A 25,069-nucleotide genomic window follows, 5' to 3' on the forward strand; every position below is an offset into this window, starting at 1 on the left:
AAATACGGGGTAGACCATTTAGGACAGAGATGAGGAGAAACTACTTCACCCAGAGAGTGGTGGCTGTGTGGAATGCTCTGCCCCAGAGGGCAGTGGAGGCCCAGTCTCTGGATTCTTTTAAGAAAGAATTGGATAGAGCTCTTAAAGATAGTGGAGTCAAGGGGTATGGAGATAAGGCCGGAACAGGATACTGATTAGGAATGATCAGCCATGATCATATTGAATGGCGGTGCAGGCTCGAAGGGCAGAATGGCCTACTCCTGCATCTATTGTCTATTGTCTATTGTCTATTATCATGGGCAGGCAGGAAGGTTTATAATCAGGCAAGCCATGATTTTTTTCAATGGAGGAGAAGAGTCAAGGACCGGAATTACATTGTTGTTTCCTACGTTCATATATTCATTATGTCGGTAAGAATTTATAGTGCTGGAAGAGGAGAGTGAAGGGGCACTCTCTTTTCACAAACAACACTGTATGCAATGATCAATGTTATGCTAGAATTCTAGGATTCTACGATTCTGTTTTTCTTCCCCCAACTTAAATATTTATTTGAATGGCGGGTGGTACCATTTGCTTTCATGTTAAGTGAGCTAAGCCAATATGAGTTGGTCCTACATCTGCTGGAGTTTAATAAGTGAAATGCAATCTTAGTCAAACATGTAAGACAGGAAAGGATTTGACAGAGTGGATGCTAAGAGGTTCTTTTACTTGACTGTACAAACCAAACCAACATATAAACCTTTTATTCATTCATGGGATGAAGGCATCGCTGGCCAAGCCAGCAGATATTGTCCATCCCTAATTGCTCAAAGGGCATTTATGAGTTAACCACAATGCTGTGGGTCTGGATCCTGACCCGGTAAGGATGGCAGATTCCTTCCCTAAAGGACATTAGTAAACCAGATGTCTTTTTTTCCCCAACAATCAACATGGTCATTATTAGACTCTTAAATCCAGATTTTACTGAATGCAAATGACATAATCTACCCTGGCAGGATTCAAACTGCAATCCCGAGAACATTACCTGTGTCTCTGGATTAATACTCTAGCAATAATACCACCTGGCCATTACCTCCCCTTCTATTTTCATTCTCTGAATACATTCACAACTGAGGAGCACGTTTCTTTCGGTTCATGGTGAACAAATGGGAGCACGGCAAAGAGCATTTCAGACTGCAAACAAAAATGACGTGGCCTCCAGTGATATGTGACTTAATACGTCTAATCTCATGTTCTTCTGACGTATTTTATATGTAACAGATTCCCCAGAAATTATTGAGAAAAGCACATCAGAAAATGAGCCTTCGTGCACTTTTTTTTCTTAAAGTGTCACATTGATAATTTACTTCTTTTTTTCTCTACCTTTTGTTTGTACATTAACACAAAGGCCTGGAAATTGGCGAATAGAGGCAGAATTTTTGGATTCACCTCCGTCCAAAGTTTCAGCGCAATTTGAAGTGAAGAAATTCGGTAAGTGCTCATTCATGATCGATGACACAATCCAAATAACCCTGTGAACTGTTATTTGAGTTTATCGTATATCGGGAATACAAGTCCAGTACAATTTCTAATTTCACCAGACTTCGGATGTGGTGTCTTATTCTTTTGAGAACACACGTAACCACAATATCTCAAAATAGAGCTGAATGATTTCTCTACACACTTTCAGGTATATTTCAGAAAATCAGAACATCTAAAACTAATTTATAACCATGGAGTATCATTGAAATGTACTTGCTACTGTGCTTCAGGAAACGTAGTAGTCACATTTTTAAAATCCAATTCACATTGAGACCAAAAGAAAGGCAATATCAAGAACATCTAACTTGTTTTTGATTGTACAGATAAGTTGGGGATAAATGACCTGCTCTTCAAGATAAAGGTTATAAGGTCAGCTGTGAATGCATAAAGGGAAAGGATTCTTTGTCATACCATCTAATCCCCAGGACTGGCATGTGGCAGAGTAATATTTCCTCAATACCACACTTTGAATGTCATGATACATTGCAACTAAATTGAATCAATGAAAGTAGTTAGCTTAGAATGAATAGTTAGCTTAGTCAAATTGGAGAATATCTCAAAGCTTCACTTACTCAATTGGATACACATAATTAAATAGTACAGGATGAAATTGCTATGGAAACCCTTTCTGCATACTTCATTTTGAATATCAGAGATGTTACAGAGGGTGACACATTCAACATAATGAATGGCCTCCCCTTCTGTATAATCGGATTGCACCCACGAAAAGTTAATATTCAATTGAATTTAGAACCATTTCATGACTGGAAATATTTGGGATTGAACGAGTCCTTGCCAGCATCCTCGAGGTTGACTTAAAAGTAAGAAACAGAAGGTGTACATTCTCAGAATGGAGACAACAGTCCAAAGATGTACAGGTCAGGTGAATTGGCCATGCTAAATTGTCCGTAGTGTTAGGTAAGGGGTAAATGTAGGGGTATGGGTGGGTTGCGCTTCGGCGGGGCAGTGTGGACTTGTTGGGCCGAAGGGCCTGTTTCCACACTGTAAGTAATCTAATCTAATCTAAAACAACTTTAAAATAGTGTTCTCCAGGGATTGGTGTTTGGGCTCTTATTTTTAATGATTTGGAGGTGGATGTTGAGAGCAGAATCTCTAAGCTTACAGAGGATACTAAACTGAGCAGAATAGTAAATTGCGAGGATGTTGCTGAGTACCTTCAGTGGGACACTGACAAAACTGGCAGACACCGGGTCGTGGAATTTCAATGCAGAGAATTGTTGGGTAATGCACTTTGGTTGAAGGAACATAGAGACAATACGGGCTCAATAGAACAAATTTGAGGGGAGTACAGGAGCAGAAGGACTTCAGGGTTCATGTATATAATTCTCTGATGGTAGGCAGGGAGACAGGTTGAAATATTTGAACAAAGATTAGGCCTCGGCCCTCTAAGACTGCGCCAGCACATGATGCTTATCTACACTAAAAATCCTTTTCATCTTGTCAGTCCATTTCCCTTTATTCCCTGTCTATTCATATATCTGTCACAACGCAGCTTTCACGTTGCTGTCATAGCCACCTTCATCATGTGCTCTGGCAGTGCATTCCATGTACTGTTTGCTACCCTCTGAGCAAAAAAAAAACCTTGCCTCCACAAATCTTCTTCAAACACACCCTCCTTGCCTTAAATATATATCCCCTAGTATTTGACATTTCTACCCTGGGGAAGAGATTCCAACTAACCATTCTGTATATGCCTCTCATAATTTCTCAAAATTATATCAGGTTGCCCTTCATTCAGTTGAAAATAAAACAAGTTTGTCCAATCTCTCCTCACAGCAACAATCCTCCGAACTGGGCAACATTCTGGAAAACTATTTTTGTATCTTCTCCAAAGCCTTTACAGTCCTCTTATTACACAGAACATAGAAAAGTACAGCACAGAACAGGCCCTTCGGCCCACAATTTTGTGCCGAGGATTAATCCTAATGTAAAATAAAATAACTTAAGCTACACACCCCTCAATTCACTGCTATCCATGGGCATGTCCAGCAGTTGCTTAAATGTCCCCAATGACTCTGCTTCCACCACCACCTTAGCTGGTAACGCATTCCATGCATTCACATCTCTCTGCGTAAAGAACCTACCTCTGACGTCCTCTCTATATCTTTCTCCTAACATCTTAAAACTATGACCCCTCATGCCAGTCAATCTTGTCCTGGGGAAAAGTCACTGGCTATTGACTCTATCTATTCCTCTCATTATCTTGTATACCTCGATCAGGTTTCCTCCCTTCCTCCTTCTCTGCAGAGAGAAAAGTCTGATCTTAGTCAACCTCTATTCATAAGGCAAGCCCTCCAGTCCAGGAAGCATCCTAGTAAACCTTCTTTGCACCCTCTCCAAAGCCTCTGTATCTTTCCTATAGTGGGGCAACCAGAACAGGACACAATATTTCAAGTGTGGTCGCACCAGGAGCTTGTAGAGCTGCAGCAAAACCTCACGGCTCTTAAACTTGATCCTCTATTAATGAAAGCCAAAACACCATATGCTTACTTGACAACCCTATCCACTTTGGTGGCAACTTTGAGTATCTATGTATTTGAACACCAAGATCCCTCTGTTCTTCCAAACGGCCAAGAATCCTGTCTTTACTCCTACATTCAGCATTCTTGACCTTCCAAAATGCATCACTTCACATTTATCCAGGTTGAACTCCATCTGCCATTTCTCAGCCCAGCTCTGCATCCTGTCTATGTCGTGCTGCAGCCTGCAATAGCCCTCCATACTATCGACGACACCTCCAACCTTTGTGTCATCTGCAAATTTACTAACCCACCCCTCAACTTTCTGATCCAAGTCATTTATAAAATCTACAAAGAGCAGAGGCCCAAGTACAGAGCCCTGTGGGACCCCACTCAACACTGACTTCCAGGCAGAATACTTTCCATACTTAGAACATAGAAAAATACAGCGCATTACAGGACTTTCGGCCCTCGATGTTGCGCTGACTGAAGCCTACCTAACCTACACTAGCCCAGTAACCTCCATATGCTTATCCAATGCCCGCTTGAATGACCATAAAGAGGGACAGTCCACCACTGATACTGGCAGGGCATTCCATGAACTCACAACCTGCTGAGTAAAGAATCTATTCCTAACATCTGTCCTATACCTACCACCCCTTAATTTAAAGCTGTGTCCCCTAGTAACAGCTGACTCCATACGTGGAAAAAGGTTCTCACTGTCAACCCTATCTAAACCCCTAATCATCTTGTACACCTCTATCAAATCTCCCCTAAACCTTCTTTTCTCCAATGAGAACAGTCCCAAGTGCCTCAGCCTTTCCTCATACGATCTTCCTACCATGCCAGGCAACATCCTGGTAAACCTCCTCTGCACCCGTTCCAGTGCCTCCACATCCTTCCTATAGTATGACGACCAAAACTGTACACAATACTCCAGATAAGGCCTCACCAGAGTCTTATACAACTGCAACATGACCGCAGGACTCTGGAACTCAATTCCTCTACCAATAAAGCCCAGTACGCCATATGCCTTCTTCACAGCACTATTTATCTGGGTGGCAACTTTCAGAGATCTGTGTACATGGGCACCAAGATCCCTCTGCTCATCCACACTACCAAGTAGCCTGCAATTAGCCCAGTAATCCATCTTCTTGTTACTCCTACCAAAGTGAATGACTTCACACTTAGCTATATTGAACTCCATTTGCCACCTTTCTGCCCAGCTCTGCAACTTATCTATATCCCGCTGTAACCTGCCACATCCTTCTTCGCTGTCCACCACTGCACCGACTTTCGTATCATCCGCAAACTTGCTCAGCCAGCCTTCAAGTCCCTCCTCCAGGTCATTTATAATAATGACAAACAGGAATGGTCCAAAAACAGATCCTTGTGGAAAACTGCTAGTAACTGCACTCCAAGATGAAACTTTACCATCAACTACTACCCTCTGTCTCCTTCCAGCCAGCCAATTCCTAATCCAAACCTCTAATGCACCCTCAATGCCATACCTCCGTAATTTTTGCAGTAGCCTACCATGGGGTACCTTATCGAACGCCTTGCTAAAATCCGTATACACCACATCTACTGCTTTACCCTCGTCCACTTCCTTGGTCACCTTCTCAAAGAACTCAGTAAGGTTTGTGAGGCACGACCTGCCCTTCACAAAACCATGCTGACTATCCTTGATCACATTATTCCTATCCAGATGTTCATAAATCCTATCCCTTACAATTCTCTCTAAGATTTTGCCCACAACAGAAGTGAGACTCACTGGCCTATAGTTACTAGGGCTGTCCCTACTCCCCTTCTTGAACAAGGGGACCACATTTGCTATCCTCCAGTCTTCTGGCACTATTCCTGTAGACAACGACGACATAAAAATCAAGGCCAATGGCTCCACTATCTCCTCCCTAGCTTCCCAGAGGATCCTAGGATAAATGCCATCAGGCCCAGGGGACTTATCTATTTTCATCCTTTCCAGTATTCCCCGGACCTCTTCCCTACATACCTCAAAGCCATCCATTCTAATCACTTGTGACTCAATATTCACATCAGCAACAATGTCCTGTTCCTGAGTGAATACTGACGAAAAGTATTGATTTAGTGTCTCCCCAATCTCCTCTGCCTCCACGCACAACTTCCCACTACTATCCTTGACTGGACCGATACCTACCCTAGTCATCCTTTTATTCCTGACATACCTATAGAAAGCCTTAGGGTTTTCCCTAATCCTACCAACCAAGGACTTTTCATGTCCCCTTCTCGCTGCTCTTAGTTCTCTCTTTAGATCCTTCCTGGCTACCTTATAACTCTCAATCGCCCCAACTGAACCTTCACGCCTCATCTTTACATCGGCCGGCCTCTTCCCTTTTACAAGGGATTCCAATTCCTTATTAAACCACGGCTCCCTCACAAGACCCTTTCCTCCCTGCCTGACTGGTACGTAATTATCAAGGACACCCAATAGCTGCTCCTTGAACAAGCTCCACATATCATTTGTGTCCTTCCCTTGAAGCCTATTTTTCCAATCCACACATCCTAAGTCATGCCCCACCGCATCATAATTTCCCTGCCCCCAGCTATAACTCCTGCCCTGCAGTGCACACTTATCCCTCTCCATCACTAGAATAAAAGTCACCGAGTTGTGGTCACTGTCCCCGAAGTGCTCACCTACCTCCAAGTCTAACACCTGGCCTGGTTCATTACCTCGAACCAAATCCAGTATGGCCTCACCTCTTGTTGGCCGGTCTATATATTGTGTCAGGAAACCCTCCTGCACACATTGGACAAACACCGACCCATCTAACGAACTCGAGCTATAGCTTTCCCAGTCAATATCTGGGAAGTTAAAATCCCCCATAACAACCACCACTTGTAGCACTATTTTTCTAAATGCGTCCTAACCAACGTTCTGTACAATTGTAATATGTCCATTTTTATACTCTGTCCCTGATTGATGAAGGCAGCATGTCATATGCCTTCTTGACCAACTTACCCATTTATGTTCCGACTTTCAGAGAACTGTGAACCTGTACTTCTAGATTCCTCTGTGATGTGACTAAAGATTCTGCCATTTACGATGTATTTCTCACTTGTATTAGATCTCCCAAGTGCATGAACTTGCATGTGTCTGAATTAAACTCCATCTGCCATTTCTCAAGTGTCCAACATATCTATCTCCTGCTGTATTCACCAGCAATCGTCCTCACTATCTCTGCCTCCCACAATTTTTGTGACGCCTCCAAACTTACTAATCAGGCCACTTACCCTCTCCTTCAAAATATTTACACAACAAACAATACGGATCCGAGCACTGATCCCTGCACAGCAACATTGGTCACAGACTCCCAGTCCGAAAACACCTTTCCACTGCAACACTTCACTTCCTATGACTAAGTTTTGTATCCATCTCACAGAGTCACAGAGTTATATTGCATAGAAACTGACCCTTTGTTCCAATTCATCCATGTCGTCCACAGATCTTAAACAGATTGAGTCCAATTTCCCAGCATTTGCCGCATTTCGTCAATTCATGTCGCCATCCAGATGCCTTTTAAATGTTGTAACTGTACCAGCTGCCACCACTTCCTCTGGCAGCTCTTTCCATACACACACCAACCTCTGTGTGAAAACATTGTCCCTTAGATCCCTTTTGAATCACCTTAAACCTATGTCTCTCGGTTGGGACTCCCCTACCCTTGGGAAAGGACCTTGTCTATTCACCCTATCCATACCCTTCATCATTTTATAAACCTTTTATGATGTCACTCGTCAGGCTCTGATGCTCCAGAGAAAAGACCCCACCCTATTCAGCCTTTGTGTATAGCTGAAACACTTAATCCCAGCAGCATTCTTATAATCGTTTCTGAACCCTTTCACATTTAAAAGCATCTTTCCAAGAACAGGGAGACTAGAATTGAATGCAGTATTCTAAAAGTAGCCTAACCAATGTCCTGTACTGCCACAACACGACTTCCCAGCTCCTATACTTAATGCAAGACCAGTGAAGTGTTTTCTTCGCTATCCTGTGTACTTGTGATTTTTCTTTCAACAAACTATGCATCTGTACCCCACAGTCATTTGTTTGGCACCATTCTCCAGGACTCTACTATGTGAGTCCTGCCCTGATGTTCTTTACCAAAATTTAATGCCTCACATTTATCTAAATTAAATTCCATCTGCTATTCCTTAGCACATTGGCCCATCTGATTAAGGGTATGCTGAGAGATCCTTCCCCACTATCTATTACACTACCAATTTTGGTGACATCTGCAAACATCCAAAATATTCAGATATATACACAACAAAAAGCAACAATACATGCAGCATATACCTGGTTACAAGCCCACAGTTAGAAAAACAACCTTCCACCACCAATCACTGTCTCCTCCCTTCAAGCCAATGTTGTATTGGATTCATTAGCTCCCTTCTGGATTCCAAGTGATGTAACCTCGCGAACCAGTCTATCTTGTGGATCCTTATTGAACACCTTGCTTAAGTTCATATAGACAATGTTTACTGATCTGCCTCCATCCATCTTCTTTGTCACTTCTTCAAAAAACTCAAACAAGTTAGTGAAACAAGATTTCCCAGTGCAACACCATATTGACTCGCCCTAATCAGTCCTTGCCTTTCCAATTACATGTTAATCCTGTCCCTCAGAATCCCCTCCAACAACTTACCCACCACTGACGTCAGGATCACCGGGCTATAAAGCATAGACTAGATTCATGGAATGTATAGTTCTCTGCCTTTTCCTTACCACTTTTTAAAAATAATGGCACCACAGTTGTTAGCACTGCTGCCTCACAGCGCCAGAGACCTGGGTTCAATTCCCGCCTCAGGTGACTGACTGTGTGGAGTTTGCACATTCTCCCCGTGTCTGTGTGGGTTTCCTCCGGGTGCTCTGGTTTCCTCCCACAGTCCAAAGATGTGCAGGTCAGGTGAATTGGCCATGCTAAATTGTCCGTAGTGTTAGGTAAGGGGGAAATGTAGGGGAATGGGTGGGTTGCGCTTCGTCTGGGCGGTGTGGACTTGTTGGGCTGAAGGGCCTGTTTCCACACTGTAAGTAATCTAATCTAATCTAATCACATTAGCCAACTGCCAGTCTGCTGCAACCTCACCCATGATAAAAGTCTCCCAGCAAGAGGCACATCAACCTCTTTAGCTTACCACAACGTTCTGGGATACACCTGCTCAGGTCCCAATGGTTTATCCATCTTTATGTGTTTTAAGACATCAGGCACCTCCTCTTCTGTAAAATGAACACTTTTGAAGACGTGGCTGTTTATTTTCCACAAGTTCTCTATCTTCAATGTCCTTCTCCACAGGAAACACTTACATGAAATATTTGGTTAGTATCTTATCCATCTCCTGTAGATAAGGCATCCATGTTGGTCTTCAAGGGGTCCTATTCGCTCTAGAGCTAACTCTTTTTGACTTAATATGTTCACAGAATCTCCTTGGATTCTCTTAACCCTGTTTGCCAAAATATTTCATGCCTCCCTTTTTCCCTCCTGGTTTTCCTTTTAAGTATATTCCTATTGCCCTTACACTCTGCTAAGCTTTCACTCGATCCCAGCTCTCTATATCTGAGACATGTCTCCTTCTTTTTCTTGACTAGAGCGTCAATTTCTCTAGTCATCCAGCATTCCCTACACCTCGCAGCTGAGCTCATCTTGGGTCCCATGTGCCTTCACCTTGTGTATCAGCCTGCCATGCGTGCCCTTATCAAAGACCTTGCTAATGTCCACGTCGCCAGCATTTACAACCCAGGCCTCATCAACCTTCTTTGTCATATCCTCACAAAACTCAACCAGATTTGTACAAGACAACCTTCCCTGCACAAAGCCATGCTGCCTATCACGAATAAGTCATTTTTAAATCAAGTGTGACTAAATTGCATCGTTAAAAATCTTCTCTGATAGTTTCCCTTCCACTGATGTAAGATTTACTGGCCCATAATTTCCCGCATTATCCCTGTTGCCCTTCTCAAATAGAGGAACAATGTTGGCTATTCTCCATGATGCAGAGGGGCTGCTGTTGGACTGGGGTGGACATGATTAAAAATCACACAACACCAGGTTATAGTTCAACAGGTTTGTTTGGAAGCACTAGGTTTCAGATGACTGCTCCTTCATCAGTTGGTTGACAACTACCTGGTGAAGGAGCAGTGCTCCGAAAACTAATGCTTCCAAATAGGACCGTTAGACTGTAACCTGGTGTTGTGTCATTTTTAAACTTGATTATTCTCCAGTCCTCTGAGGCCTCACCTGTGACGAAAGAGGACACAAAGATTTCATACAAGGCCCCTGAAATATTCTCACCTGCCTCCCTCAGCATTCTGGGACATTCCCCATTTGATCCTGGCTATTTGACGACCTTACTGTTTTTCAAAACACTGAACACTCCTCATTGTTATATCAAAATGCTCCAGAATATCAACATTTCCCTCCCAAAATTCACCATCTACCTTGTCTTCTCATTGGCGAATAAATAGAAAGCATTCATTAAGATGTTACGACATAGGGTAAACCCTTCAGCTAATTTAAACCAGACACACAGAAAAGCTCACGTCGCCCCATAATCTGTTAAAATATGAGTTACAGAGAACTACCCAAATTCTACTATTTAAAGAAAACAATAACACTTTATTCTTTAACTCCAAAAAGAGAACATTAAACAACAACTATCTACACTGTAAATCTCCTTTGTTTTAACTTGGGCTCTTTTGGGCTTCAGATTGTTATGACAGGTCGGCGCAACATGAAGGGCCGAAGGGCCTGTACTGTGCTGTGATGTTCTATGTCCTATGTTTAACGATTTATCTATCTCCCACTCTACAAGGCTATACTGATCCAATGAAACCCCAGATTAAGTTAACAAAAAAAAAGTTTCAAGACTTGCCAGCTCTTTATCTTCCTCTGTAAGCTCTCCGGTGTCTTGTCTTCAGTCTTCTGCTGTACAGTCTTTCATTGATCAAAGTACCTTTCAGACAGCAGGTTTGCAGGCAGTCAGTATTGGTGCTCATGCCTCTGTCTCTGGCTAACTGTTCAAAATACCTGATTTTTATACCTCAAAACATCAGATCGTCTCATTGGTTTGATGTGGTCAAGACAGTGAAATTCAAATATGATTGAATTTTGTAATCTTGGAGCATAATTTAAACTGATTGGCTCAATTTGAATTGTTTCTAGCATAGCAACTCAGCTCCAACTATTTGTTTCACAGCCAAATGTCACATCTTGAAATTTTTCAGCACACTGTGTGTCTGTTAAGTCCTTGCCAGCTTTCACTCTCTTCAAAGTACAGTGCACACCTAAATCTTCATAACAAAGGATTTCACTCACTTCCTCTCCTTGCATTAAAATTCACTCTTTGTCCTTGTCCTTTCCCTCGTTACCCTTGTTGTTCCTAATATATGTACAATTTCCTTGACATTTCCCTTAATCCTGTTTGCCAAAGACATTTCCTAGCACCTTTTTAGCCCTCCTAATTCCTTCTTTGAATCCTTTGCTGCCAGCTTTGTATTCTTCAAGGGCTCCATTTGTTGTCAGTTTCCTAGAGCTGAAATATGCTTCTTAATTTATCTTGTCATTCAAGACTCCTGAATTGTGTCATTCTTACCCTTCAGGTTCACAAGAATTTATGGCTCTGAAATCTAAAGAACAGATTTTTTTTTTAAAAGTCTCATATTTCAGATGAGGATTTACTCTGAAACAGCGGAATGTACATTCATCAATTCCTGCCTAATAGTGTTGTATTTAGCCTTCTCCCAATTTAGTGCCTTCATCCGAGGATAACTTGTCCTTAGCCATTAGTAAGTTGAAACTTATAGAATTATGGTCACTGTTGTTAAGAAAGGTTTCAGGAACCTTGATATTATAAACAGATGCATAGAGTATGAAAGCAAATGAAGTGATGCTAAAACTCTATAAATCATTAGCAGTAAAATATTTAGATATTGTGCTTGGTTCAGGGAACTTCATTTCAGGGACGGTTATGCCTGGAGAGAGTCCATAGGAGATTTATTGGAATGGTACCAAGAATAAGGGATTTTAGATACGAGGCAAGATTTGAGAAATTGAATGTATTCTCTTTGGAGTGGAGAGTGGAGAAGATTAAGAGGTGACCTCATTGAGGAGTTCAAAAGTATGAACAATTTTAACAAGGAAACGAACTGTATTCTTTTTCCTCCAGTTGGTATGACAGTAACTAGAGACACAACTTCAAGACTGTTATCAAAAGAGCTGGTAGTGAGATGAGGAGAAGCTTCTTTACTCAGGATTTGGAACAACTGCCTGGAATAGTGGTTCAGGCAGACGATGTATGAGGTTCCAAAAGAGAGCAGGATATGTATTTGGAAGTGGTGCCCTGAGAGGGCTGGAGAATGGAGCTAGCTGGGGTAGCTCTTTCAGGAGCTGGTACAGACACAGTGGGTCAAATGGCCTCCTTCTGTGCTGTGAAACTGTCTGACTCTATGATTCTACCATTGATTATTTTAATATAAGCCATAATGAGTCAACGATTCCGATGGCAAAATTACACAGTGCTCACTGAATATTCTGACTGATGTGACATATTTCTGTAGCAGCCAGATCTGAATGAATATTATCCTAAAGAATGTTGATACAGATGATATGGTCTGTATGCCTTTGAGATAGAGATACATTTGGCAAATGCATAAAAGTATGAATAAGACTATGCCTATGTGCATACACACGCAAATACAAATATACTCTTACACCCACGTGAAAACACATAACCTTTTCTCACTCAGACAAGCACACAGCATCACAATGGGACAACATACATACATACAAATTGAACATCGGGAACATATGTATCTTCATGCACATTTCTGCAAGCATCCTCTTATTTACACCATCCACTCCCAAGGCCATACATGAAAGGCAAGATTCCTGTCTTGTGCTAAGGCGCACTGATCATTCTGTTAGAACAGCAATGGTTGATCCTTTTACGTCACCAAGGTTTAATTGGTAGAAATACATGAAAGCGTAAATTAATTTCCATGGAATTGTTTCAAAGAGTGTGGTGCTGGAAAAGCACAGCCAGTCAGGCAGCATCCGGTGAGCAGGAGAATCAACATTTCTGGCATAAGTCCTTCATCGCTTGCTCCCGATGTTCAATTTGTATGTACATCGATGTCCCATTGTGAAGCTACGTGCTTGCCTGAGTGAGAAAAGGTGTGAGTGCAAGAGTGTATTTGCCTCCCACAGACCGCAGCCACTGCCGTCTTTGACTCTGATCTCCAGCATCTGCAGTCTTCACTTTCGCCATGGAATTGTTTTGCATGATATTGTCATTGCAAAATACCTCTTGCTTTCAGTTTCCAAATCATAACCAGCATAGCACCAACACTGTCTCTGCGCATATAGATATACACACATACCCATATATCCAAGCTCACTAGTCATGCAATATATGAATAAAGAATTTTAAATCCTCATACCGCCAGTGGAATACTGCTGTCAAACTGTAGATTCTGCGAAGATGAAAGAGTCTTGTTTTTCAGTCTCTGAATATGAGCAGATTAATTATGTAATCGGGACCTCTGTCAACTTCTCGCAAATAGGTCTAGTGTGGAACTGATGGAGAAGCTAATTTTGATAAGAATGTGCATTGCATTTAAAACATTTTGATCTGTCAGTTTTTGCAAGATTCTCCAATGATTGAAACATAACTATATGCTGATGAAGTTCTCCCCAGGTTTGATGTCAAGATACAAGCAGATCAAATGTTCTACCTTGTGACCAAGGAGGAGTTCCAGTTCAAAATAGTGGCAATGTAAGTGAGTCCACAGGTAATACAGCAGCCAATATATTTGCAGTATTTTAAAGGGTGAAGTTTGCTGTGGTTTCTAATGACATTGTTTAAAATGACATTGTTTGCATCCTAATTAAAATTTTTTTAAATTAATAAATTATGGATCCAGAACTTCTTATGCACAGGTGAATATCTGTACCTTTATGCAGTGAGTATCAAACTTCCTTGCTAAAAACTTGAGAGACCTGTGTTATGGATGAGGCCAGACCCTCTCAAAACGTTATAAGAAGGTAGCCCAGAGCCTAACTTTTCCCGTTGTTTGAAGCAGGTGAATATTCCAGGAGCAATGCAGCTGGTCAAATATTTCACTTTTAAACAAAACAGAATTTATTTACAGACTACTGAATGAAACACGAACAAAAGAGAACAGAATATAGAATAACATAACTTACTTGAAAACCCAGACTTTATTGCAACTTAATGATACTGTTCCAAATACTTGCAACATCTCCATAAGCACCCTTTAGACAAAAAAAGGAAAAAAAATCAAGCACAGGTTCTTACAGGAGAGATGTCAGATAGAGTCAGCCAGAAAGCCTCTGTTACATCAGGGAATCTTTTCTCGCCAGCATTTTCTTTGATCAGTAGTTTAAAACAGTCTGCTTGATAAAACCAAACCAAATCAGAAAAAAAAACCATGAACTGGGTGTACTGGCCACTCGCTTTTCATTGTACCAGTGTTTGCTTTTAAATTAAAAGCGTTTTCAAGTCAATGTTTCTAGACATAACAGAACCTCTGCCTTTACAACCCCATTGAAAATAACCAAGGACCACATAAACTTGTTAAAGGAGCAGCATTCTCACATCTGTCTTTAAGTTTGGCAAATATGAAGAAACAACAAAGCTAGTAGTGGATTCATTAACTGTGAAGAATAAAACCATTGTCTTCTCTCCATTTTTCAATCTGTGTTCCATCACTAATGATCCATTCATCTGCCAGAATATATTTTCAGTGTTCCAATGTATTGATGCAAGTATTCACTGCACTGTTTTAGGTAACTCCAAACTCTTCTTCCCTGTGAAATCGAACCTGAGATACCTTTACTTGTAATACACTGGATTAATTTTATCCTTCACTTTAATTGCATCATCGATCGAAAGGTACAAGGACAGCATATTCATGGAAAGACCAACCTTTGAACATTTTCTTTGAACCAGTCACCTATTTGAGTCACTACAATATCCTATTCTGTCAGTCTTGTTGGGGCCAGACTTTGGAAATCTCTAATCCAACAGCATTGTGGGTATGCTTATTCCATGACTGAATAAGACAAACTGGTTACTTTTCTCAATTTCGAAAATTATCGCACTGGAAAAGCACAGCAGGTCAGGCAGCATCTGAGGAGCAGGAGAGTTGACATTTCAGACATAAGCCCTTCTTCAGGAATGGGCTTATGTCCGAAATGTCGACTGTCTCCTGCTCCTTGGATGCTGCATGAACTACTGTGCTTTTCCAGCGCCATGATTCTCGAGTCTAACTCTCCAGCATCTGCAGTCCTCACTTTCTCTATGTTTCTCAGTTGCCTGGTTCGGCCATGTTTCCATTGATTCTGCTCTAAAATTTGATTATGGCTGTTAGTTCCTCAGTCCCATTCTCCTGCCTTCCCTCTGTGGCCCTTTAACCCCTTAACTAATCAAGAACTTACCCATCTCTGATTTAAATACACTCAATCACCCTCAGCCTTCTGAGAAATTTCTTCTCATCTCATTTCTAAATAGTCGTCCTTTCACTGTTGGACTATGCCCTTGGGTCCCAATCTCTCTAACTAGTGGAAAGACATTTTTCACATCAACTCTACCTTTAATTACATCTCTACTTATCTTTCTAAGCTCCATCGAGTACAGACCCAGAATTCTCATCTGCTCCTGATTTGACAAGCCCTTCTTCCTATGACCATTCTTGTAAATCGCCTCCACTTGGTCCCCCTTCCAATGCCAGCACATACCTTTTTTTTAAATATTGGGCCTAAGACTGCTCACAGTATTCAAATGCAGTTTTATCAGAACCTTATATCAACTCAACAGTACACCTCTGCTTTTGTCTTACTGACCTCTTGAATGCATGTCAATATTGAATTTTCCTTCTGCTAACTGAACATATGTCTTAGTCTGATGAAAATCCTGAACTAGGACTCAGAAGTCCCTTTGGGCTTCAGATTTCCAAAACCTTCTTATGTTTATAAAATATGCTACGTCTTTGTTTTTCCTACTAAAATGCCTAACCTTGCAATTTCCCACATTGTATTTCATCTGGTACTTTTGTCCACTTGCCTAACATGTCCATCTCTTTGATAACCCTGCTTTATGATGTAAGGTTTAGATTTGTTGTTAAACTTTGACTGAAGGAAAAAAAAGAACAATTATAGCAGAAGCGTCCAGAATTATTGTTAACCTAAAAATGTGGAATCAAGAAGTTGTCAGCTTGAAATGCAGGAATGGATGTCTGAGGAGGTCTTGCTGAAATGAAGTCTGGGTGTTTCTACTCCTTTTAGAATATAATAGTATGAGGTTTCTTTTTTGAAATAAAGAAGAATGAATATTATATCCAGGGTTTCTAAAAATAGGCATTAATTTAATCAGAATCGATAACACATTTTGAATGAGGGATTATGCATTTTACCCCTGGATAGCTCAGGTCTAGGTGTATTGTCACAGAATTTGCGGAGTTGTTTGTTCTATAAACAATCAGTCACTGCTTGCAATGACATCAGTTGAAACCGTGCAAGTGCTGCTGCTAGCAGACTTTGAGCTCTTAGGTGAGGATGAATCATTCACTGACAATGATTGGCTTGTCCTAGGATGGATGTGTCCCAGTCAACTAAGACAACACATCCATCCTAGGATAAGCCAAGCAGAGACATGCACAAAAAATTCCTCAAAGCATGGCATTCCAACCGGAACTCTATCAGCAAATGCGTTGACTTGGATCCCATTTGCCACTCCCTGAGAAAAAGAACAGGAAATGACATCACCATAGGAAATGGTGTCACCACAAGAAATGACATCACCAACCAAGGAAACCCAAATATATAAATATAAAGCGGGCTACACCATCAGTGCTTCATCCGGAGGCTCACTGTAGATGTTACTTAGTCTGGCGACTAAACGTCTGAAAACGAACCTTCCAGCTCAGCGATCAAACCTACATCCAGAATTGATGTAACTGCACGTTTTTGTTAATGATCATTTTCACATTATGGGACAAAGTTTCATGTTGCAATATTTGCAAGAGCCTCCTACTCCATTCACCTTAAATGCTTTACCATAAATGAAGTTGATCATCTGTAATATTGCCTCTAGTCATGTTGATTATCTGGTTGTATTTACATGCAGGTTAATAAATCTAATTAGAGCTGTTTTAAAAAAAAGAAGGTAGTAAATGCAAAAAATTACTAGTTATGCATGTTATGTCATTACCTTCTTCTAAGATCAAACTGTTGTTTTGAAAGGCATACATTTGGGGAGGCTGTCGAGGGAAAGGCATATGTAAGGTTTGGAATCCTTCATGGGAGGAACAAGACGTACATTGGAGGACTTGAGCAAGAACTAACAGTAACTATGCCTTTATTGCTTTACTTTGTAGACATGGCTAATTGGTAAAAGTATGAGTTATACCTCAACTAAATTTGGATTAATCATTGTCACCTGTATATTCCTTGTCGATTTCTACTGTCCTGACTCTACAAATGGAAAATTGGAAGAACCAAGTTCCACATCTTGGCACAGTTTCAGAAAGCCCCATTTAACTCAGCCCACAACATCTTCTTGCATGTTTTAAGCTTTAAATGCTTTTAGAATGATATTCTAACTGTGTTGAAATTGAATAAATTCAACAGAGTTTCACCCTCAACATTTCATCCACTGACACATCAATGAGGATTTGTTTTCTCTTTTGCATGTTTGTTCGAATGATGAAATCTGTTTTGAATTTTTCACTTGAAGTGATAAAACTCTTGGACTATGCAGCAACATTAAATCATGGTTTTGCCTCAACATCAGCATATTTGTCACTTTGAATTTATTACGTCATTTATTAAATCGTGGCTGGTTGGATTGTGATCTCATCTCCACTCTCACATGTGCACACCTTAGTCTTTGACTCCTTTTAGTATCACAAGTGGTTGATTCTTCTTTATATAAGGTGGAAAAAAGAAATAGATGAATTACAAGAACAGGAGTCAGACATTTTAAAATCATGATTTTGTTCATGATAAGATTAATTCTTGAATTGTCTGTGGTTTATCTTCATTTAACCATGTCCGTTGCAAGCCCTCATTAAACTTAGCCAACAAAAGATAATCGATCAATCAATGCTATTTTGGACATTTTCAACAGTCACTCACAAATGGATGAACAGTATCTTCAGAAATACACACCTTCACTAACCTCTGAGCAATGAAATGTTATCTGTAATGATGTTTGGGTTGCGGCTATCCCTAACCCTAATTCTAATGCTAAATCTAACCCTAACCCTCATCCTTTTACTATATAATAGTAATGTTAGGCGTATTCATTTATTTTTCTTGCAAGTTTCGAAAAATTAACCAGACAATAGCTAACATATCAACTCTTTTAATCATCTTATAAACCCACACTTGTATACACTGGTTTATACTCACAGAGAAGAATGTGATGTTTAAGCAACCTGCACATAATCTGTCAATTTCTTTCCTTTCATACTTCTGGGCCGATGGGTGTCTTTTCTCAACTAAGATATCCTCAATATAACATACAGTTGACTTCAGTACATGAGGTGGTGTCTCAGAAATGCATTGTATATCTACAAAGTTTTGCTTTCATGTACTATTATCTTGTAGTTCAAAAGCAAACCAATATTTTAAGGCACTTGTCATGTTTAGGTTATTGATATGCAAATATATTTTTCATTATTGTTAGATGGTGAAGGGAGAGGTCAAGTCATCTCTCAACACACAAAGTCTATTGGAAAAATCCAACCTGCTGTCCATTGATGAGCTTGTGGGTTTGCATCTCTATATGGCAGTGACTGCTGTGGAATTAGTCAGTAAGTAAGCTGAATTATCCAAACCACATGTAAATTTCTCAGTCCCTAACCCTGACTGAGGTTAGGGCAAAGTCCTAACTCAAGGGTTAGGCTGTTTGCTGCAGATTTTGTAAAATATATTGCAGCTTGAACATAGAACTGCACATGGAAAGCAAGTTTTTTTTTAAAGAATTAGTTCCCCAGGATACAAGTGTTGCTGTTTGGGTCAGTATTTATTGCTCAGCCCTAACTGCCTAGACAACAGTTGGGAGTGAACCACATTGATGTGGGTTTAGAGTCTATGTAAGGGTGGGAGATTTCCTGCCCCAAAGGACATGAGTGAGCCAGATGGTTTCACCCAGGTTTTGTTTTTAAATTTCGCTAACTGCGTGGTGGAATTTGATCCATCTTCTCCACAACATTAGCTGAATGATAGCTGAAATAATAGTCTCGCATTAGTACCACTAAGCTATTGTTGGACCAAGGGAATTATTTGCTTGTAGATGCCAGTTGTGTTCAGGTTGAGCTATGGCAGTTTTTGGTGCATTAATTCAAATTTATCTCAAACATACGAATAGTTCATCCAGTTAGTCACCTCAGTACAATATGGAGCCAGATGTGCTAGATGCAGAAAAAAGGTCTAAGAATGAGGCCAACTCAAATGAAAGTAAAATATTGTTGCACACAAATGTAAATAAAAAGAGATGATTTTTCCACTTATTTCCTTGAGCAAGCTGAATCCTACACGCAAGCATTTTGTTTTGAAATTATAGCTTAGAGTTCATTACTGATCTCATGATCCAGATTGTTTGTCTGAATTCTCAAGATATGAATTTAAATCTGTCAAAAATGGAACAGCAGTTCTGGTCTCAGATGCATTAAGCATGAATTGTCAGCTTTCATAATTAGAAAAAAAATCTACTCCACTTCCGTATTGATGAAGGAAATCTGCAAGGAGTGACCCTACGCACATGACTATGTGATGCTGAATGATTGGATTCTCTTGTAATGCATTTTAGATGGAGAGCGCTTGTTTGAAATGGAATTGAGGGTGTGTGCTGGAAAGGGCACAGCAGTTCAGACAACATCCGAGGAGCAGGAGAATCAAAGTTTCGGATTGCCTGAAACATTGATTCTCCTGCTCCTCGGATGCTGCCTGATCTGCTGTGCTTTTCCAGAGTCACACTCTCGACTCTAATCTCCAGCATCCATTTACATCTTTTGTCACCTTGTTTACACTGGAGTTTACGCAAATGAAGGACGATTTGAGAGAAGTGTATTAGATCCTGGGGTCTTACCAATATGAATCTGGAAAGGAATTTTCCTCTTGTGGGCCACTTTTGATCTGTCTCAGATTCAGGGCTCACCATTCCAAGATAGGGACTTTCTTGCCTTTTAGAAAGTTTGGGTGCAGCTTTGGAACTCTCTACTCAGAAGACAGCACAAGAGAGATATTAAATAATATCATTATAAAGACTGACTCCTGTTAAGCATGGATTACAGGGACTAGAGGGGTATCGGGGATATGTAACATGAAAGCAAAAGGATCAGCCATGCTTGTATTGAATAATGGAGCAGCCTTGAGGGCTAAATGAGGTATTTCTGCTCCTGTTATTTTATGTTGTGGAGGTGCCGGTGTTGGACTGGAGTGGGCAAAGTTAAAAATCACACAACACCAGGTTGTAGTCAAACAGGTTTATTTGGAAGCACGAGCTTTCAGAACATTGCTCCTTCATCAAGTAGCGAGCGGGGCAGGACCGTAGGACATGGAATTTATAGGAAAATATCATCCTATACGACTGATGCAATATATTGAACAAACCTAGATTGCTGTTAAGTCTTTCATCTTTTAGAATGGGATGCTAGTTTTAATTAATTAATATATGAATCCCAAAACTTCTTTCAAGTCACATTCCTGAGATAAGCGTAAGGTTTTATTTTTAAAAAAGTGACATCTCAGCTCAGACAATGCATTAAAGGGGTATAGTTAGAGACTGTCTGTATTCCAATCTTGAGTCAGATTGGTTCTATTTCCAAAGTAGGAATTTATAAAATGTCACATGGATTGACTGCCAACAGATTTGGTGCTTTTTCACAAAAATAGAATGCTTCTGCAAATACAATCCTGCAAATGCAAATTCATTCATAGATTTAGAGATCTGTGTGTGTGCATGTGAGGGAGAGAGGGAGAGAGATAGACATAGAGAGAGAGAGAGAGAGAGAGAGAGAGAGAGAGAGAGAGTGTATGTGTGTGTGTGTGTGGAGGAGATAGAGAGAGTGTCAGTGTTTGTGTGTGCATGTGAGAGTGTATGTGTGGGGTGTGTGTGTGTCTGAGAGAAAGCATGTGCATTAGAGAGAGTCTGCATGAGTGTGTGTGTATGTGTGTAAGAGTGTACGTTATGTGTGCTTGTGTGTGTGTGGAGTATAGTGCAGTGGGGTCACTATAGTGTGACATGAACCCAAGGTCCTGATTGAGGCCATACTCATGATTACAGAACTTGGCTATCAGCCTCTGCTCAACCATTCTGTGTTTCTACACATCCTGAAGTCTGCCTTGGAGGATGGTCACCTGAAGGTCCGAGGTGAATGTCCCTGACCACTGCCGTGTTCCCCGACTGGGAGGGGACACCCCTGTCTGGTAATTGTTGTGCATTGTCTGTTCATCCATTATCATAGCATCTGCTTGGTCTCTCCAAATTACCAGACCTTGGGGCATCCTTGCCTGCAATCTGTAGGCAGTGAATCCTTGTGACATTGTATAAATTCCTACTTTGGAAATAGATCCTGTCTGACTCAAGATTGGAATACAGACAGACTCGAACCTTACACCTTTCATGGACCAATTGAGCTGAGTTGTCACTTTTTTATATAAAATCTTAAGTTAACCCGGGAATGTGATTTGAGAGAAGTTGTGGGATTTACATGTTAATGAATCAAAGCCTGCAACCCATTCCAAAAGATGAAAGACTTAACAGCAATCTAAGTTTGTTCAATATATTGCATCAGTTGTATGACACTCTGATCTTTTGCTATACATTCTGTGTTCGATGATGCTGCCCCACTAGCACCTTACAAAGGAGCAGTGCTCTGAAAGCTTATACTTCCAAACAAACCTGTTCGACTATAACTTGGTGTTGCCTGATGTTTAACATTATTTTGCGTGATTATGTAAGAATCTCAAACTAGCCCTGAGATGGATTCAGTTCAAGGAAAAAATTAATGAAATATTAATGTGAGCTTTTAAATCGGTCATCATGATCTGAGGAAGGATAATATGCAAAAATAAAACAAAAATCACGATCTCAAAATTCTGTTCTGAAGTAATTGTTCTTGGGAAATTGGGTGCATTGTTTTCTGCAACACAGCAGGGAGGACTCTTCAAGACCATAAGACCATAAGACATAGGAGTGAAAGTAAGGCCATTTGGCCCATCGAGTCCACTCCACCATTCATTCATGGCTGATAGGCATTTCAACTCCACTTACCCACATTCTCCCCGTAGCCCTTAATTCCTTGTGACATCAAGAATTTATCAATCTCTGCCTTGAAGACATGAAGCGACCCAGCCTCCACTGTACTCCGCGGCAATGAATTACACAGGCCCACCACTCTCTGGCTGAAGAAATGTCTCCACATTTCTATTCTGAATTGACCCCCTCTAATTGAGGGTCCTAGTCTCCTTGCCTAACGGAAACAGTTTCCTAGTGTCCACCTTTTCCAAGCTATGTATTATCTTGTAAGTTTCTATTAGATCTCCCCTTAATCTTCGAAACTCCAATGAATACAATCCCAGGATCCTCAGCCGTTCCTCGTATGTTCGGCCTACCATTCCAGGGATCATCCGTGTGAATCTCCGCTGGACACGCTCCAATGCCAGAATGTCCTTTCTGTGGTGTGGAGCCCAAATCTGGACACAGTACTCCAAATGAGGCCTAACCAGAGCTTTATAAAGTCTCAGTAGCACATCGCTGCTTTTATATTCCAACCCTCTTGAGATAAGTGACAACATTGCATTTGCTTTCTTACTCACTGACTCAACCTGCATGTTTACCTTTAGAGAATCCTCAACTAGCACTCCCAGATCCCTCTGTACTTTGGCTTTACGAATTTTCTCACTGTTTAGAAAATAGTCCATGCTTGTATTCTTTTTTCCAAAGTACAAGACCATGCATTTGCTCACATTGAATTCCATCAGCCATTTCCTGGAACACTCTCCCAAACTGTCAAGATCCATCTGTAGCCTCCCCACTTCTTCAGTACTATCTGCCTGTCCACCTAACTTTGTATCATCGGCAAACTTCGCTAAAATGCCCCCAGTCCCTTCATCCAGATCATTAATATATAATGTGAACAGCTGTGACCCCAACACTGAACCCTGCGGGACACCGCTTGTCACTGGCTGCCATTCCATAAAAGAACCTTTTATCCCAACTCTCTGCCTTCTGCCAGACAGCCAATCGTCAATCCATACCAGTAGCTCACCTCGAACACGATGGGCCCTCACCTTACTCAGCAGCCTTCCGTGTGACACCTTATCAAAGGCCTTTTGGAAGTCTAGATAGACCACATCCACTGGGTTTCCCTGGTCTAACCTACTTGTCACCTCTTCAGAGAATTCTAACAGGTTTGTCAGGCACGACCTCCCCTTGCTAAATCCATGTTGACTTGTTCTAATCCAACTCTGCTCTTCCAAGAATTTAGAAACCTCATTCTTAATGATGGATTCTAGAACTTTGCCAACAACCGAGGTTAGGCTAATTGGCCTATAATTTTCCATCTTTTGTCTTGATCCTTTCTTGAACAAGGGGGTTACAACAGCAATCTTCCAATCATCCGGGACTTTCCATGACTCCAGTGACTTTTGAAAGATCTCACCCAACACCTCCGCTATTTCCTCAGCCACCTCCCTCAGAACTCTAGGATGTTCCCCATCGGGGCCAGGAGATTTATCAATTTTAAGACCTTTTAGCTTTTCTAGCACTTTCTCTTATGTAATGGCAACCATAATCAACTCAGCCCCCGACTCCCTTTAATGATTGGGATATTATTCATGTCTTCCTCTGTGAAAACTGATGAAAAGTAAGTTCTCCAGCTTTTCCTTATCTCCCATCACTAGCCTTCCAGCATCAGTTTGAAGTGGCCCAATGTCTACTTTTGCCTGTCGTTTGTTTCTTATGTATTGAAAGAAACTTTTACTATCATTTCTAATATTACTGGCTAGCCTTCATATTTGATCTTCTCCTTCCTTATATCTCTCTTTGTTATCCTCTGTTTGTTTTTGTAGCTTTCCGAATCTTCTGATTTCCCACTGCTCTTGGCCATTTTATAGGATCTCTCTTTTTCTTTGATACATTTCCTGACTTCCTTTGTCAGCCATAGCTGTCTAATCCCTCCCTGGATAATCTTTCTTTTCTTGGGGATGAACCTCTGTACTGTGTCCTCAATTATACCCACAAATTTCTGCCATTTTTGCTCTACTGTTTTCCCCGCTAGGCTCTGCTTCCAGTCTATTTTTGTCAGTTCCTCTCTCATGCCCTCATAATTACCTTTATTTAACTGTAACACCATTACATCTGATTTTGCCTTTTCTCTTTCAAACTGCAGACTGAACTCTACCATATCATGATCGTTGCTTCCTAAGTGTTCCCTTACTTTAAGATCTTTTATAAAGTCAGGTTCATTACATAGCACTAGGTCCAGAATAGATTAGATTAGATTACATTACATTACAGTGTGGAAACAGGCCCTTCGGCCCAACAAGTCCACACCGACCCGCCAAAGCGCAACCCACCCATACCCCTGCTTTCACACCTTACCTAACACTATGGGCAATTTAGCACGGCCAATTCACCTGACCTGCACATCTTTGGACGGGGAGAACGTGCAAACTCCACACAGTCAGTCGCCTGAGGTGGGAGTTGAACCCGGGTTACCGGCGCTGTGAGGCAGCAGTGCTAACCACTGTGCCACCGTGCCGCCCAAGCCTGCTCCCTTGTGGGCTCCATGAGAAGCTGTTCCAAAAAGCCATCCTGTAAGCATTCCTTGAATTCCCTTTCTTTGGATCCACTGGCAACATTATTTACCCAGTCCACCTATATATTGAAGTCCCCCATGATCACCGTGACCTTGCCTTTCTGACATGCCTTCTCTATTTCCTGGTACATGTTGTGCCCCTGGTCCTGACCACTGTTAGGAGGTCTGTACACAACTCCAATTA

At 41.1% G+C, this 25,069-nt stretch overlaps 1 protein-coding gene across 1 annotated transcript in view; it reads left to right on the forward strand.

Annotated features, from left to right (window-relative positions):
- Positions 1-25,069, forward strand: part of LOC140455522 (complement C4-A-like) — a 271,191-nt gene that overhangs the window by 39,980 nt on the left and 206,142 nt on the right. The window contains exons 6-9 of the mRNA XM_072550468.1: positions 1,388-1,470; positions 13,724-13,811; positions 17,300-17,402; positions 18,747-18,873. Coding sequence (XP_072406569.1) covers positions 1,388-1,470; positions 13,724-13,811; positions 17,300-17,402; positions 18,747-18,873 — 401 coding nt within the window. The remainder of the gene's footprint in view (positions 1-1,387; positions 1,471-13,723; positions 13,812-17,299; positions 17,403-18,746; positions 18,874-25,069) is intronic.

The sequence above is a fragment of the Chiloscyllium punctatum genome, chromosome 30 (genome assembly GCF_047496795.1).
Source record: "Chiloscyllium punctatum isolate Juve2018m chromosome 30, sChiPun1.3, whole genome shotgun sequence".
Taxonomy (NCBI): Eukaryota; Metazoa; Chordata; class Chondrichthyes; order Orectolobiformes; family Hemiscylliidae; genus Chiloscyllium; species Chiloscyllium punctatum.